Source organism: Trichosurus vulpecula, chromosome 4 (genome assembly GCF_011100635.1).
Source record: "Trichosurus vulpecula isolate mTriVul1 chromosome 4, mTriVul1.pri, whole genome shotgun sequence".
In the NCBI taxonomy this organism is placed as follows: domain Eukaryota; kingdom Metazoa; phylum Chordata; class Mammalia; order Diprotodontia; family Phalangeridae; genus Trichosurus; species Trichosurus vulpecula.
In genome coordinates, this window is record NC_050576.1 from 75,749,605 (window position 1) to 75,767,034 (window position 17,430).

The following is a 17,430-nucleotide window of genomic DNA, read 5'->3' on the forward strand; positions in this document are numbered from 1 at the left end:
AGCTGCCCTCGAAGGCTGTCTCTGAGGTCCTGGTGTACGGTTACAAGGCGGCCCCGGTACGCTTCCTCCGCCGGCCCCTCTGCACATGGGCTGTTTGCTTAGCGTTTGCTCCGGCGGGCGGAGCTCGGGACTCCTCTGCCCAGCGGCTCCGTGCCCCGGACATCTCGTTGTCTCGGCGGGCGCTCACTCTATCCTAGGGGGAAGGAGGGAGGAGGAGGAGCGGGGGGAAGAAGGGGAGGAAGAGGAAGAAAAAGAGGAGGGGAAGGAGAAAGAAGGAGGAGTGGGGAGGAGGAGAAGGAGGAGGAAGAAGAGGAGGAGGAAGAGGGATGGAATGGGGGATGGGGAATGATGATGGTTAGGATTTGGTATCCATAGTGACCCCCCCCCCTTGGTCCCTCCAAACATGTGCCTTTCCTTTTATAGTCTGCTGTTCCCGCTGGGAGGGGTCTGTTTTTGGTTGGATGCTCTGGTATGTGCGTGTGTGTGTTCAGCCTCCAGCACGGCCATCGACTTCAGTGACTCTCCGCTTACTTCTGGGGAGCACTCGGACCCAGCTGTGCAAAGTGTGAAAGCAGATGATGGCCCCTGGAACAGTCAGGGCGGGAGAGTGGGGGGGGGGGGGCAGGGAGGAGGGGGCGGGGGGAGGGAAAGAGAGGGAGGAGGGAGAAGAGGGAGGAAGAGAGAGGGAGGGAAAGGGAGGAGAAGGAGGGAGAGAGGGTGAGTGGGGGAAGGAGGGAAAGAGAAAGGGGAGGAAGGGAGGGAGGGAAAGGGAGGAGAAGGAGAGAGAGGGGGAGTGGGGGAAGGAGGGAAAGAGAAAGGGGAGGAAGGGAGGGAGGGAAAGGGAGGAGAAGGAGAGAGAGGGGGAGTGGGGGAAGGAGGGAGGCCAGGACGAGTCAGAGTGCGGAAGCCAGCAGCAGCAGCAGCTCCAGCCTTCCCAAACTTTGGGCCCTTTCATAATTTTTCTCTCCCCCGCCCCTCCCAGTGTCCCAGCCCCCTTTGACGTTTCTCAGTCTAACTTTGTGCGGCCGCCGCCGCTGGGGCGAAGCCTCTTGGCTCTGGGAGCCCGCCGCAGACAGAGCTGGCCGGGGAGGCTCAGCCAAGCCCCAGCTGGGGAGGGGGGAAGGGGGGACTTCCTGAAGGCGACCCTGGGGAGTCTAAGATCTGCTAGGTTCCCTGCCCCTGCCCCTTCATCTCCCCCTCCCCACGCCCTCCCCTTTTCTCCCCTTTCCCATGCTCTTTCTCCTCTCCCCTTTCCTCACCTCTTTCCCCTCTTCTGAGCGCCTTTGCCCCTCCCTCCTCCTCCTTGACATCTCCCCTCCCCCATAGCTGGAAATGCAGCATGAAAAGATTGGGGTCTTGGCCTCTTCCCCTAAGGACGGAACCATGAACTACCGGGGGATGGCATTTCCTTCTCGGCCAGCACCCTCCCCACAGCCCTGACCACCCTCCCCCGCCCAGCTGGGCCAGAGCAACCTCCTCATGCTGTTGCCGCTGCTGCTGAAAAGCCGGACTAAAGCCCACAAGAGAGGGGCTGAGCTGTGCCCTCCACCATGGCCCCGCTCCCCTCCCCCTCCCCAGGCTCCTGGAGTGAAGCTGGGGGCATGCCTGCAGGACCCAGCCTTAGATGACTGGATTCGGGGACTCCCAAAGACACTGAGGCCTGGAGTTCCAGGCCCCTCACTCTTGTAGATTTACAAGGGAGACGAGAGGTCTCCTCCTCCTCCGCCCCTCTGTAGAGGTGCAACTGTCAGTGAGTATTGAAGCAGGTCCGTGCTTAGGGTGGGTGCAGGACTGGACCGAGGGAGCGTCGGGGACTGAGCCTTGGAGGTGAGCTAGGGTCTGTCCTGGGGCTCTCTGGAGGCTGCCGTGATGATGTGGCCGGTGGGGATTAAGGGGTCTTAAATCTGCCCCTAGAGGGGCTACTTAAAAAAAAAAAAGAAAGGCCCCACAGGTTCACAGCCTAGCTGTGTGACCCTGGGCAAGTCACTTAATCACTGTCAGCCTCAGTTTCCTCAGCTGCAACATGGAGATAATGATAGCACCTCTCAGGGCTGCGGTGAGGATCAAATGACATAATAGTTGTAAAGCTCTTAGCACAGTATCTGGCACTTAGTAGGAGCTTTTGTTTCTTTCCTCCCTTCCTCCCTTCCTTCTTTCCTCCCTTCCTTCCTCCCTTCCTCCCTTCCTTCTTTCCTCCCTTCCTTCCTCCCTCCCTCCCTTCCTTTCTCCCTCCCTCCCTTCCTCCCTCCCTCCCTCCCTCCCTTCCTTCCTCCCTCCCTCCCTTCTTCCCTCCCTTCTTCCCTCCCTTCCTCCCTTCCTTCCTCCCTCCCTCCCTTCCTTCCTCCCTCCCTCCCTCCCTTCTTCCCTCCCTTTCTCCCTTCCTTCCTTCCCTCCCTCCTTCCCTCCTTCCTTCCTTCCTGCCTTCCTCCCTCCCTCCCTTCCTTCCTCCCTTCCGTCCTTCCTCCCTCCTTCCCTCCCTCTGTCCCTCCCTTCCTTCCTTCCTTCCTTCCTTCCTTCCTTCCTTCCTTCCTTCCTTCCTTCCTTCCTTCCTTCCTTCCTCCCTCCTTTCCTCCCTTCCTTCTACCTTGATTCCAATGATTCCACTATCAGGAAGTTCTTTTTTTTTAATCTAATCAGCAGAGGACATGGAGTTGGAAGACTCCAGTGCAAATCTTGTCTATACTGTTTGTTAGCCCTGTGACTTGTGCAGAGCACTGTTGTTCTCTGAAGCCAAGAAATGGGTGTGATGGTACCTTTAGTCTCAACTTCACAGGTTGTTGTGAGGGCCAAATGGGCTGCATGTATAAACCGCTTAGGGAAGCTTAGAGCACCATGTAGCACCCGCTATTAGTGCATAAGAGGGAGACTTAGGGGCTAGAGCTGAGGTTCTTATCCAGGATTCAGAAATTTCACAGGGTCTGTGGAATTGGATGGAGGAAAACCCTACATCCTTATTTCAATATAATCGGTTTCCTTTGAAATCCTATGTATTTTATTTTGTGCATTTAAAAACATGATTCTGAGAAGGGGCCCACCGGACTGCCAAAGGGGTCCGTGACACTAACAAGGTTAAGGACTCCTAGACCCAAAGAGTTAGTTAGGATTGGCAGTGATTGAAGGACTGGACCCGAAGAATGAGATTGAGGGATTGCTGTCAACCTGGAGCGAGGTATAAGGCAAAAAATAAATAAATAAAGTCCCTGCCCTCGAGGACCCTTGCTTGTTTCCTCAGCATGATCTGTACCCTCATTGGGCCATCAGTGGGCACAGCTGTTTCCTCACTGTGCTTTCAACACATCCACCGACGTCCTTAGTTCTCAACTTACCGGCTATTGTACCCACTGTGCCCTCAATGTCTATGCCCTCAGCCCTGTTCTGTTCAACATTTCTGTCAGTGACTTGCATGAAAGTATAGACGGCCTGCTTGTCAAATGGCAGATGACACAAAGGTGGGAGGGGTATTTAATGTTAAACAGTAGACTCAGGATCCCAAAAGATCACAACGGGCTAGAACAATGGACCAAGCCTAACGAGACCAAGTTTTAATGGGCATAATTATCAAGTCCTGCACTTTGGTTTCCAAAAATTACCTGACCTTGTACAGAATAGGGAGAGGCAGCTAAATATAGGATTATAAGATTTGGAAGTGGGAAGGAAGGTCCTTAGCATCGGATCACAAACCCTCAGTTGACAGATGAGTATACTGAGGCTCAGAGGGATTATGATGCCCAAGATCATACATGTTGTAAGTCTCAGTGGGAAAGATTTGACAACAGGTCCTTCAAATCCAGGACTTTCTGTCGCTGAAAGATAATATGAATACAGTATAATAGGATAATGTTGTGCCAAAAGAAATGATGAAGGGGATGGTTTCAGAGAAACCTGGGAAGACTTAGATGAACTGATGCAGAGTGAAGGGAAATGGAACCAGGACCACAATTTATACTCTAGTAAATATCGTTATAAAAACAAACAACTCTGTGACTTAAGAATCTGATTGACACAATACTAGCCATGAACCCAGAGGACTAACGATGAATGATGGGACCCACCTCCTGGCAGAGAGGTAACAGACTCAAGGTGCAGAATAAGACATACGTTTTTGTAGATGGCCAATGTGGGAATTTATTTTGTTCAACTATGCGCATCAGTTACAAGGATTTTGTTCTTTTTTTCCAAAGTGAGGGGAGGTTAGGTGGGACAGAGAGAAAATAAATGATTGTTAATGGAAAAAAAAGTAGTACGGGATATTGGATAGCATCCCAGATGTAGAATCAGCAAGCCTGGGTTTGAATTCTGACTTAGATATTTACCAGAAAGTCCCTTAGCCTCTCAAAGGTTTTTCCATCTGCAAAATGGGGATTGTGATAATTGTGTTTCTTACCTCAAAGGATTTTCATGAGAAGAGTGATTTACACACTTTAAAGCAATATATAAACATGAGTTATTATGATTTCTTCTATACCATAATTCCTTTTCATTAGTAGTCCATTTGAAAAAGATTTGAGGATTCTATGGAACTCAAGCTCAATAATAATTATTGTTACATAAATAATTATATTTCTGTAACACTTTAAGGCTTACAAACTGATCTCACAACTATCCTATGAAGCAGAGAGTGAAAAATGTCCTAGTTTTGTGGAATACTATACCACCCCCGTGTACACACACATACACACACACACACACACAGACAAGCTAGGAGTGGAAGAAAACAATAATTTGTTTATCCTTTTTTTCTGAAGTGTTTTCCACACATATTGTCTAGAAGATTCCCTTGTGTGTGATACTTTCTTTGAGATCATCCCCTGGTATGCAGGAACACAGCTAAGCAAGGCTCACACAGAGGAAAGAAGGAAAGGAAGGAAGGAAGGAAGGAAGGAAGGAAGGAAGGAAGGAAGGAAGGAAGGAAGGAAGGAAGGAAGGAAGGAAATATTTGCTAAGTGCCTACTATGTGCTAGGCACTGTGCTAAGCACTTTGCCAATATTATCTCATTTGATCCTCACAACAGCCCTGGGAGGCAGGCGCTATAATTATCTCCATTTCATAGTTGAAGAAACTGAGGCAAACAGGTGAAGTGATTTGCCCAGGGCATTTCCATGGAAAAGGAATGGCTGTGAGCCTGGGGCTGGCTGTCAGTGAGGCGTGAACTTCAGAAGGTTAATGCTGCTTGTGTTGAATCCCAGTGGTTATTCTTGCTCTCTCTGCAGCCTTTCCTCCAGACTCCATGGAAGCAGCCTCACCTGTGGAGAGGAGGAGGTCTGGAAAAGGCATGAAGGAGCAGGGCGGCCGAAAACCTCATCGATCCCCACTTCAGCCCCAGGAAGCCAGAGGACCTGGTGCAATGGCCTCCGAACCTGTTAGCGTGTGGGCAGGCCAGCCTCAGGGCCCCTCTGTGCTGGAGTGTAAAGTGAGAGCCCTAAAGGAGAAGAGGATGTTGTCCGGGAAGCAGGCTGGAAGTGCTAGCACTGTCTCCCAAGAGCGACCCTCCCTGAAGAAGGCCAAGAGCCGGCGGGCCAAGCCAGGTGCGGCCACGCCGGTGGCTGAGGGTGCTTCTTCTCAGGACAGTGTGGTGGCCCCCCAGGCTCCGATGAGAACTTACCTGACAGACAGGTTGCTGGACAGTGGTGATGACCTGGAGCAGGGGACAGTGCACACCCTCCCTGCAAGTCACAACAGCACCCAGTCTCCAAATCAGCTCAGTTTAGGGGAGGAAAGCCAGAGGCTCCCAGAAGGGGTATGGAGGCCTCCTGACTTGAGTCTATTGCAAGAAGCCAATTATTTCCAGGAAGGTCCAATTCAGACCTTTTCTCAGAACAGGCCAGAGATCCCAGGGCCTTGCAGGGACTTGGCTCAAATGCTTTCCCTGGAGAATGGGAAATCGGAAGCCCTTGCAAAACATCACATCCAAGTGGGAGACCTGGATGAGGCACCTCTGGCCTTACAGCAAAAAGATCCTGTTTGTGAGACCACCCTACAGGGACAGCTGTGGAGAGCAGGCAGCTGGGATGGTTTGAGGAGTGGCAACCACTCCTTGTCCTTGGCTGACCGGGTGGAGAGGAACCGCCTTCTTCTGCAGGAGAGGAGAAGCCTGTCTGAACACAGCTGTTCTCAGCTCCACCAAGTAGGACACCCAGCCAGAGCCCACGATGGACCCACTCCAGGTGAGTCCAGTAGAGGTGCAAGGCCTGCTCTGGGATCAGCTTTCCTATGTAGGAAGGCTATGACAAGAAGCCTTTTGTCTTTACTCTCTTCCTGCCATCTTTTGGTGATGAGTTTTCTCTCCAAACATCTGTCACTTAGTTCCCCACTATCACCATTTGCTGTAATCGTGCTGTCCCCTGCAACAGACCACACAACCAGAAAGCCTGACCTGGTTGATTAATGGGGAGCAGCAGAGCTGCCCCCAGTGACCCCTCCTAAGCTTTGCCATGGCCCTTTCCTTGTTTGAAATATCCACGAACTTCAAGCTGTTGTGAAAATTTGGCAGTTGGTGGAAATCCGCAGCCCATGCCAAGACTTCTTCATCGATTTTGGCGTATTGGATAAATAGAAAGCAGCTCTGCCTCATAAAACATTTGGGGAGCCCCTGCTGTGTCCTGTTGCATGCTTCCTTGTTTCCTCAGGCACAGGGGAAGGAGTGCAAGCCCTCCTTACCTCTCCCCTTCCTCCCCTTCCCATTCCTGCCAGTCCCATCTTCTCTGAAAGTCAACTGTCTTTGAGATTTTTAGAAAAACCTGTAATATGGATTAAGTTGGGACTTTTTACTGTTTTAGAATGCTAAGTCTTTGATTGAGCCTTACTAGGTGCAAAGCCCCAGGCCCAAACCTCTATTTACTAGGCGCTAAGCCGATGTGGGCGTGAAACTCTCAGAGTCCTAAGGAGAGTTGCAAAGACCAGAGCCAATAGTATGTGCCTAAGTTCTGGTGGCTCAGATGACATTTGATGATGTCCAAAGACTGTATAAAAAGAGAGAACAGAGTTGTTTGCTTGAGGCTCTAAGCCACAGGAGGAGTGTTGGTGTGGGACTCTGGGCTCATCAACCCAGATGTTGATGGTTTCTTGGTAACTATGAATTGTGATCTGGCTGTTTATATTGTGTATGTTTGTAACTTGTTCGTATTTGCTCTGAAGTTCAGGTTGCTGGCTTTTCCTCCAGAACTAAGTGAGTGTATATATATATATATATATATATGTGTGTGTGTGTGTGTGTGTGTGTATATGTGGGATTAAAGTAAGACTGTTAACCCCTTAATGCTACTTTCCTTAGTAAAGCAGATCAAAAGAATTTGTGCTGGCAGCATTCTTGTTGTTGGGCTTGTATTAGTCTTTCACCCCCACAGCAGCTGCTAGCCGAATTGTTGCTACAAAACACCATAGTACAACTCTGTAAAAACTGATTTTTCTCCCAATGTCTTAGTACTGAGTCTCTGCCCTAAGCAATCTCTTTCTCAGGCTGAGCAACGTGTGAGTGCAGCCCATTGACTTTCTCTGTAGGGAGGTAATTGTTTCTGAGAGCATCATCTTCCTTCCCTTCACCAAGTGGCAACTGAGGCTGCTCCCAGCTTGTCTCACCGGTAGCAGTGAGGAGAGTTTGGCTGGAAAGATGTAGGCACACAGAAGGGTATGTGTCATGTGCTCCGTGCTCCAAGCAGATCAGCGACCAGGGGGCCCTTAGGCTCCTGGATTTTGTGGTGTTGCCTCTGATCTCTTCCTTTGTTCTGGGTCCTAGAGCTGTCAGGAGGAGACCTAGATTGGGACTCAGGAGTATCCCTGCAGGACTCCGATGGGTGCAGGTAAGAGTTCAGAACTCATTCTTTCTTTTGTCCTTAGCTACCCCGCCCCCTGCCCCAACTCATGTCACAGTGGGCGCTGCTTTGGCTGAAAGCCAAAGTCCTGTGATCCCAGGCCACAGAGCAGAATTTCTACCTCTGCTGATCACTATCTCCTGAAAGTACCAAAAAGGAGCAAGTTACTCTTGGGTGCCCGGGGTAATGCCTGATTATACCTCTGAGGAATGCTAGCCAGGCAAGGGGAGTGCTTAATTGGGAGCAAGCCAGGGAGCGTGCTGGTAAATATTTAACAACCAGCTCTCCAAAACTGCTCAGAAGCCAACACAGTATATGCTTTTTAAAAATATTATTTTATCCCCCCCCAATTACATGTAAAAGCAATTTTTAACATTTGTTGTTTTTTTAAGTTTTGAGTTCCAAATTCTATCCCTTCCTCCCTCCTCTTCCTCCTCCTTGAGATGGTAAGCAGTCTGATATGGGTTATACATGTGCAATCATGTAAAACATTTCCATATTAGTCATTTTGTGAGAGAAAACAAGAAAAGGAGAGAAAGAAAAAAGAAAGAAAGAAGGAAAGGAAGGAAGGGAGAAAGAGAGAAGGAAAGGAAGGAAGTAAAGAAGGAAGGAAGGAAGGAAAGAAGGAAGGAAGGAAAGAAGGAAGGAAGAGAGAAGGAAAGGAAAGAAGGAAAGGAGAAAGAGAGAAGGAAAGGAAGGAAGGACGGAAGGAAGGAAGGAGGGAAGGAAGGGTATGCTTCAGTCTGCATTCAGACTCCAACTGTCCTTTCTCTGGAGGCGGATAGCATTTTTCATCATCAGTCCTTTGATATTGTCTCGGATCATTGTATTGCTGAGAATAGCTAAGTCATTCCCAGTTCTTCATTGCACCATGTTGCTGTCACTGTGTACAATGTTCTCCTGGTCCTGCAGGACACACTTTTAGGTTTAATCTTCATTAATATTTTCTCCATCACTTTCTTAAGACTAGACAATAAATAAAATAATACATCAAGCCATGATTTGTAGTGTGCAATGGCTCTCAGAAAGGGGTTGGAGCTTGGCTGTAGCATACTCTGTGAGCCAGGATTCTCAGTCTGGACTTATAGCTGAATAACCTCTTTTATGAGTATGTATAGTTTTGAGCTAACCATTTCACTTCTGTAGGTATCCATTTCCCATCTACAAGACAATAGCAGTGTGATGTAATGGAAGAATCACTGAACATGGACTCAGCAGTCCTGGGTTCTAGTCTTGGCTTTTCCATTTACAAGCTACATGACTTAACAAGGCTGTTATCTCTCTGGCCTTGGGTTTCATAGAGTCTCACTTCAGAAGTTATCTCATTAAATCCATTTCCGGGCAAGAATATCCTCTTTAATATCCCTAAGTAATCCCCCAGCCTCTGCTTAAAGACCTGAAGTTCTCCATGGGAGAGCTCATTTCATTGTAAGTCAGGCCATTCCACTTTTGGGAAGCTCTAATCATTAAGAGTAATTTCTTGAAATCTGCCCTCTAGAGCCAAGCAAAAAGAAGTCTTCTCCATCTTCATTTCGACAGCTCTTGACATACAGGAAGACAGCTCTCTTGTCATGTCCCCAGAAAGCCTTCCCTTCTCTAGGCTAAACAGCCCTGCTTCCATCAACCAACCTTCACGTAGCACGGTTCCTAGTCTTGTCAATATGCCTTTCTCGAGACACGTTCCTGCAAATGAACGTACTTTCTGAGATATCCAAAACAGAACAAAGTACTTCACCTGTGCAAGTACGATGGGATTACACCCTCCCTCTGGTAACATGGTCCCTCGTTACACACGTTTGTTTGGTTTCCATAGCACACCATTGACTCATACTGAGCTGTGCTTCACTAAAACCCCCAAATATTTTTCACGGGAAATGATGCTTAGCTGTGTCTTCCCCATCCTGTACTTGAGAAATTGATTTTTTGGACAGCAAGTAGAGAGCTCCAGCGAGATCTTTCGGGATCCCAATTCTGGTTTTCTGGTTACCTCTTTCATTGATACATTTGATGAGCATGCTGTCTGTACCTTCATTCGATTCAGTTCAACATTTCGGTACCTACTATGCGAACAGAAAAAGACAAAGAGGCTTTGCCAAAAATTTTGCCCAGGACACAGTCAAGGACGGATCCCTGGGGCACCTCAGCAGGCATGTTCCTTCAGGAAGACGTTGGTCCATGAATGGCTTTTTGGTTTCAGTCATTCAGCCAAACCATCAGTGACTCATCACGCGTTTGTTAAGCGTCTATCATATTTCAGACAATATGATAAGGGCGGTGAACCCACATACGGCCCAAGTCTCAGGTCCAACAGCCTCTGCTCTACGCCGCTCCGCTTCTGGGCTGCCCCGCTTCTATCAGAGTTAGGGTATTTTGGTGAAGCAAGAAACACTGATTTTGGGAAAGTGATCCTTTGTCCTCCTGATGGCCTTAGGAAAGAAGGAAGGAAACAAGCATTTATTAAGCACCTACTGTGTGCCAAGCACTGGGCTAAGTGCTTTAAAAATATCTCATTTGATCCTCACAACAACCCGGGGATGCAGATGCTATTATTATCCCTATTTTACAATTGAGGAAACTGAGGCAGACGGGTTAAATGACTTGCCCAAGATCACACAGTTAGTAAGCGTTTGAAACCAGATTTGAACTCAGGTCTTCCCCTAGCTGCCTCTAGTAGTCGCCAACTTCTTGCCGCCCAGGTAAGGAAGTGCGGTACAGTGGGAAGAAAGCTCACTTTAGGGTCACTGGATCTGGGTTCAAATCCTGCCTCTGACGCTATTTGGGCTATTCTCTTTGGGCATCAGTTTTCTTCAGTTGAAGAGGTTGAAGATCCTCTAAGTCTCCTCTCACGATTAAATCTATGGTCCTGGGTTAGGCCCTGGTTACCGGAAGAGCACGTCCCTTCTCATCACCAGCACTTGGCCCCGTGCCTGGCACCTAGTAGGCTCTAAATAAATGCTTATTAATTGAACGATTGATGGTTTGAGCTGATTGCCCAGAAAAATAGAAAAGCATCTCAAGCCCTTGTCGCCCCCTTCCCAGAGCAGGGTTTCGGCCCAAGCGTGCTATAACCTGGGCGGTGGGGAGGAAGGGAGAGTCTGAGCCCAGGTATAGTTTCCAGTTTAAAAGTAGCTATTTCAAAATTAGGTCACCCTCAGCCCAAGGGTGAGTCAGTTCCAGGGCTGACGTGTTTCCCGTGGTGAACTTAAGAGTTGTTCCATGCTAGACACCTCAGAGCTACGTTGGCGTAGACGGAGAATCTCTCTGGGGTCTGAAGCTGCCAGATCTGTTTACTGAGATGTGGAAAGAGGGAGTAGCTCCCTCCACATCTCAGCAGATGAGTGGCTAACGGCTGTCTAGCGGGCCTGGGCTGATATCCCCTTGGGGGAGGGGCGTAGAGGCTGGTAGACCCTCCTGTGGGTCCCAGAGGAGCATGTGGGCCCAGGTCTGGTTTACCGGGAGGGGTGCCAGCACAGCAGCAGCCAGAGCCACCCCCTTCGGGATGGCAGGCACTATACCTGTCCCTGCAGTGATCCTGGCACTCAGGTTGGAGATCAGAGAAGACATCTGGGAGCTGCTTCCAGTTTTCCAGCTGTGCGGTGATCTCACCCCTCATCACCATCTTGTGGTTCCTGCTGAGGGCTGAGGTTGACATCGCTAGTCTCCATTGTCCAGGACACTCCCTCCCCTTCATTCAACATGAAACCTGATCTTTCCTCAGATCCTTTTTAGAAGCATGGATCAGGTTCTCCACCCCAACATCCTGGGCTTAGCAAAGATCTGTGAGCGGAAGAATAACATGACAAGATCCATGTCTGAGGAAGATCATTTTGGCAGGGACAGGAAGTATGGGCTGGGATGGGGGAGACAAGGAGTGGGGACAGAGGGGGCAACATGTCTTAGGAGGGAGGACACAATGGTCCAGACTCATGTTAGTGAGGGGCTGTGCTAGGGAGGAGAGGGGAGATAGGGGAGATGTTAGCGAGGTAGAATGGATAGGACTTGGTACCTGATTGGAGGTTTGAGTGATGGGAGAAGAAAGAGGCAAAGATAAGCCAATGGCTTGGAAATAGTGGTGGCGAGAGGAAGACCCAGTCGAGGGGGTAAAATAAGCAGTTTGGTAGGTGGGGCTTGCGGGGTGGGGGGAAATCTGTGAAAGTGAGAGGTTGGACTAGAACCACCATATTTATTTCCTTCCTTTCCTTCTCTTCTTTATTCTTCTGATGTGCTGTTTGTTTGTACCTCCCTCTTGGACCACCCTAGGCCTGCGTTGGTTCAGAACCCAAATCATTGCTTCCAATTTTAAGACTCTTAAAATGACAGAAATATACCAAACAGCAGCATGAAGATTCCAGGACCAAATATAATTAGGGGCTGGAGTAGTCAGGAAAAGCTTCATGGAGGAGAAGGGCTTTGAGCTGGGCCTTATGGAATATGGGAGGAGAACTGAAAGGGAGGATAGTCAAGAAAGCAAACAGCATTAACCAAAGGCCACGATGCAGGAATGTGTTATGTTTGTGGGATGGCGTGGAGAAATGGTCTGACCAAAGCAGAGGATCTTTCCTGGGAAGTAGTGGGAGACAAGGTTGGAAAGGAAGATGTTAAAATCAGACTGAGAACTCGGATTTGCCATGGTATACAGCAAGCCGTTCAAGTTTCCTGAATGACCAAATGAAAGAGCATTTATTAAATACCTACTGTGTGCCAAGCACCAAGTATGTAAATAGAAAAATCGAAACCTTTTCTACTCTCAAGGAGCTCGTGTTGTAATTAGAGGGACACAACACGTCAAAGTTAAGTTCACCTATAAGGCAGATGGAAGACCTGGAAGTCCTGGGAGTAGAGTCCTGGGCTGATGACAAGGGCCAGGTGTCCTTAGGTTAGGTAAGTCGATCAGACAGCGGTGCCAGGAGGCTAAGATGCAGATGGTCACATCTGGCAGATCTCAGGAAGCATTGGGAGGGCAGATAGCCTCCCATCCCATCTAAGCCATGTGAACAATGGAGCAGGAAGGGGGGAAGGCATCCTGAGGATGGCAGGTCCTTCTTCCACCTGACTCACCTGGATGGGTTGTGGGATGGCTCCTGGCTGGGGAAGGAGGTGAAGGGGGAGAAAAGCAAAGAGAAACGTGCTGGTGGCAGAGTGTCGAAGAACAACTGGACTGGCCATTTTTGTTATTGTTGGGTTGTTTTAGTTGTGTGACTCCTTGTGAGTTTGGGGGTTTTCTTGGCAGTGATACTGGAGTGGTTTGGCCATCTGCCATTTCCTTCTCCAGATGATTTTACAGTTGAAGAAATTGAAGCGAACAGAGTTAGGTGACTTGCTCAGGGTCACACAGCTAGTACATGTTTGAGGCCGGATTTGAACTCAGAAAGACTCATCTTCCTGACTCCAGGACCTGTATTGTATCTCCTGAGCCATGTAGCTGTCCTAACATATAGCATCATATTTGGTAAATAGCGTGGTAATAGTAAATATAGCAAATATATATAAATATATATGGTAAAAATATAAATATATAAATAGTAAAATTCTCTAATACAGAAAAACCATTCCTTATGTAGCAGATAGTAAATATAGTAAACACACACATATAAATAGTAAAAATCTCACATACAGAAAAACCATTCCTTATACAGCAGATGTTTCCTCCATTCCCACATGGGTGGCTGCATACAGGGCTATATGCATGAGCCTTCTATTCCTGGGACCCTTAAAGTTTCCATTATACCACAAGGAACTAGAAACTGCTAAGCAAGAAGCCTAAAGTATTTACTGAAATATGATATTTTCCCTTCAGGATGCTGTAGTAGTTGAAAATCTGGAAGGTATTAAATCTTCTCCCCTTTAATCTTCTTCCCTCAGAAGTGAGAGAGTTAAAGTCTAGGTTCATTGAAGTAGTCGTTTAAGCTGATTATTTTCATTATTTTCATTGGAAGGAGGAGAACGGCTGCCCAAGCAGACCAGTATGCTGTCCACCCCCTTCTTGGAGGGCACTAAGGCCTGAGGTCTGGTTTGGTTTGGGTGTTTTTTTCCTATGTGAGATCTGACCTGCCTGACTCTGGGAAAATTCTGAAGCTAAGGAATGAAATTGTTCAGTCCTGGCTCCTGGAGGCTGGGGAGGAAATCTGCCCCCGGCTGAAAACTTGACCTAGTAAGGCAGCTTAAGGTGGTTGGAGAAGGGGGAAGGGGATAGAGCCAGTGAGCAAGAGCGGGCCCAGAGTTATTCTCAGAGGATTTGAGGCTTATGGGATCTGGAGCTCATAGACCCAAGGAGCTGGGTATGTTGTGATCCCTGGAGGCCTTAAATATCTAACCATGTTTAAGATAAATTCATTCTCCTTGAAAGGGCGAAGACTTTGTCTAATTTAATTTTGTATCTCTTCCCCCACCTCGCCTTGCTCTATATATTTGTAACTGAATTGATTTGAAAGAAATTAAGATTAGATTTAGACTAGAAAGACTCCTGCAGAGGTGTGTACCCCAGAATACGGATGGAACTATGTCTCTGTGGGGAGTCAGACAGTAAACATTTATTAAGTACCAACTGTGTGCCAGGTGCAGTGCTAAGCACTGGGGTTATAGAAAGATGCCAAAGACAGCCCCTGCCCTCAAGGTATTTACAACCTAATGAGAGAGACAGCAAGCAAATATGTACAAACAAGCTATATACAGGATAAATAGGAAATAATCAATAGACGGAAGGCACTGGAATTAAAGAGGGGTTGGAAAAGGCTTCCTGGAGAAGGTGGGATTTTAGCTGGAACCCAAAAGAAGCCAAGAAGCAGAGATGAGACAGAAGAGCATTCTAGGTGCGGGGGATAGCCAGAGAAGGGGCTCCAAGTCAGGAGACCGAGCATCTAGTTCATGGGAGGAGGTGGATGCTGTATTGGACCATGTTACTAGGTGGCTCTCTTTGATGCTATGGCTTGAACCTTATCTGCCATGACTAAGTATAATGGAGAGTATTGGCCCTGGAGTCAGAGGACCTGGGTTCAAATCCTGCCTTTGATGCTTACTACTTCTGTGACCTTGGGCATAAGACTTCACCTCTCTGGGCCTCAGTTTCCTTCTCTGTAAAATGAGAAAGTTGTACGGCCTCTGAAGCCCCATCCATGTCTAGATGTAAGAAGGATGAACACCAGGGAGCATGAGAGCCGACCATTGTCATTCCATTCCCCTACATGCACATAGACATCACACATACACACACATATACACATTACACATACACACATATACACACCACACACATACACACATACACACAAACATATACACACCACATACACACACACATACACACAACTCACACACACACACTCACTCACTTTCACAGTCACTGCCAGCCTCTGTCTTTCCCCTCTAGCGATCAAGCACATGGACAGCACCCTCCCTCCTGGCACCGAGCACGCCCCAAGGACAGGCTCCCCAGCTTGGCACGCTGCTTTTTAAAGGTGGCTGACACCTGGTTCCCCGGGTAGTATTACTGACTCCCCCTTTTACTTTGGCTGCTTTTCTCAAGGACGATTTTTTCAGGCTTGTCATTCTGACTTGCCTCCAGGCTCCCTAGAAAAAAGGGGGAAAATGCTCTCCTAATCAATTGAGAGACTGGCTTTGTCCACAGCCGATGAAAGGCACAGCCGTGGTGTTGCCAGTGGCAGGGGTAGAATGGTGATTACAAAGGAGGGCAGGCGGGAGGCTCAGCAAAGCGGAGCTGGCTGCCAAGGCCCCGTAGGATCAGGGTGCACCAAGGCCCCGTGTCGTCACCAGCGGTCTTTGTGATGAACACCCCCAGACGGCAGGGTGGCTCATCTGGGCTCTGGGGAGCTTGATGGGGGCATCTCCTTGGGCTGGCCGGCTGATTATCTCCACTGTCAGAGTTAGTCTCCCAGGGAACACAGCTGTCCTTGGCAGAGCTATTGGAGAAGCCGATTGGCGTGGAGGAGAAAAAGCTGAGGAGGGAGGAGGGACTGGGCAGGCTCCTGCAGCAGGCATCAGTGCTGGCGGCAGACCTGGGGCTTTCATTTTCACACCCACACAATCTCCACCACCGCTGCCAGTCTCCCAATTAAAAGCCTGCCTGCCTAGAAGGCACCCCCCCGCTCCCCCGCAGAGCATGTATTGACAGGAGCAGAGCCATAGGCCCAGAAGCTGTCGCTTGACTGAAACCTGCCTCTTTCCCCCCTCTGTGAGCTCGCAGAATAATAGAAATACCGTACATTTACAATATGGTCTACTATTTCTAAAGCACCATCCTCTGCATTATCATATTTGGTCCTCAAAACAACCCTGGGCAGGGGCAGGAGATATCCCCATTTTAAAAGGAAGAAAACTGGACCTCTGAGAATTGAAATGACTTTTCCAAGATCACAGCACCAGGAAATAGTAACAGTGCTGGGAACAGAACCTTGGTCTCCTGGTTCGGTCTGTGACTGGATAGGGTGAATAAAAAAGGCTTTCTTAGGCATTTACTATGTACAAGTAGGAATGGATAGGGTGATTAAAAAGGCTTTCTTAGGCATTTACTATATACAAGTAGGAACAGGATGGCCGACCTTGCCCTCAGAAAAGCTCTCATTCTAATAAAGGGAGACCACCCATAAAGGGGAGTTGGAGACCAGGGAAGAGTGTTTTGGACAGAGAAGTCAGAGGGAACAGAGACAGGAGCCAGAGGGCAAATGGTGGATGCCCCCTTTCCAGTCTCGTTTTGATTGCTGCTCTTAGAGCTGGAGTTAAAAGCATTGAGTGTGAGGGGCTGGGTATGCAGAGATGACTGGGAAATAGCAGGGGTGGGCCCGAGACCAAGGGGGAGAAAAGGAAATGCCCTCCAATGGGGAGCTTGAATTCTGAGTCTGAGATGGAGGCTGGCAGGCAGGCGGAGATGCATGGAGATGCCATGGCTGGAAAGGCCCCCTTGGGGCCTTTCCAAACAAAATGCCCCAGCCTGGGCAGAGCTTGCCAGGGCTTCCTGACTCTTCATTATGCACTAATGCCCTCACTTTGTGTGCTCAGCACTTCCTAGGGAACCATCTTGGTACTTTCTCCTCTTCTGTCTAAGACAGACTTGGGACACAGACACCTGGGCTCTTAGATAGACTCGGTCTGTGAAAGTCTGGGTTGTTTCTGCCATTTGGGATTTCTCTATGTTCCTGGTGCCTAGAACAATACCTGCCATATAGCAGATGCCTAAATGTTTGTTGTATTTAATTGTTTTATTATTATTTAATTAATTAATTTGATTATTTTATATTATTTAATATAATTTTATTAATTAAATTTAATTTATATATAATTAGTATAATTTTATTGATTTATTTTATTATTACTTATAAGTCTTTTATTTCCCTTCCTGGTAAGGGTGAGCCCAACCCAGGACTGTTAATGTAGTATGACCTCACGGAGCAAAGATGGAAAAAATTAGAAATCTGTCATGTGCTCTGTCCAGTGATCTCTCCAGACTTTTCAGGACTGCCCTCCCTCTTACTCTCAAGTGTCTGGGAAAGGCAGAGGTCATTTGGCAGAGCCAAGGCCTGGGCACAGGGACTCTGAAGTCACTTGCCATCACAAAGAACCCCCAGGAAGCATGGGGGTAAGGGGGGGTTCCAGGTCAGTGAAAGGGGC

The 17,430-nt window shown here is 48.4% G+C and overlaps 1 protein-coding gene across 2 annotated transcripts in view; it reads left to right on the plus strand.

Moving 5' to 3' along the window:
* The first annotated feature begins 1,665 nt into the window (after positions 1-1,665).
* The window catches only part of KIAA1614 (KIAA1614 ortholog), a 59,185-nt gene continuing 43,420 nt past the window's right edge, over positions 1,666-17,430 (plus strand). Inside the window, exons 1-3 of one of the 2 annotated variants that reach the window (XM_036756371.1) lie at positions 1,666-1,750; positions 5,212-6,165; positions 7,734-7,797. In XM_036756371.1, coding sequence (XP_036612266.1) covers positions 5,229-6,165; positions 7,734-7,797 — 1,001 coding nt within the window. In that variant the 5' untranslated portion in view covers positions 1,666-1,750; positions 5,212-5,228. Of the gene's footprint in view, positions 1,751-5,192; positions 6,166-7,733; positions 7,798-17,430 lie in introns of those variants that run through there. The other variant, XM_036756372.1, reaches the window with a different exon arrangement.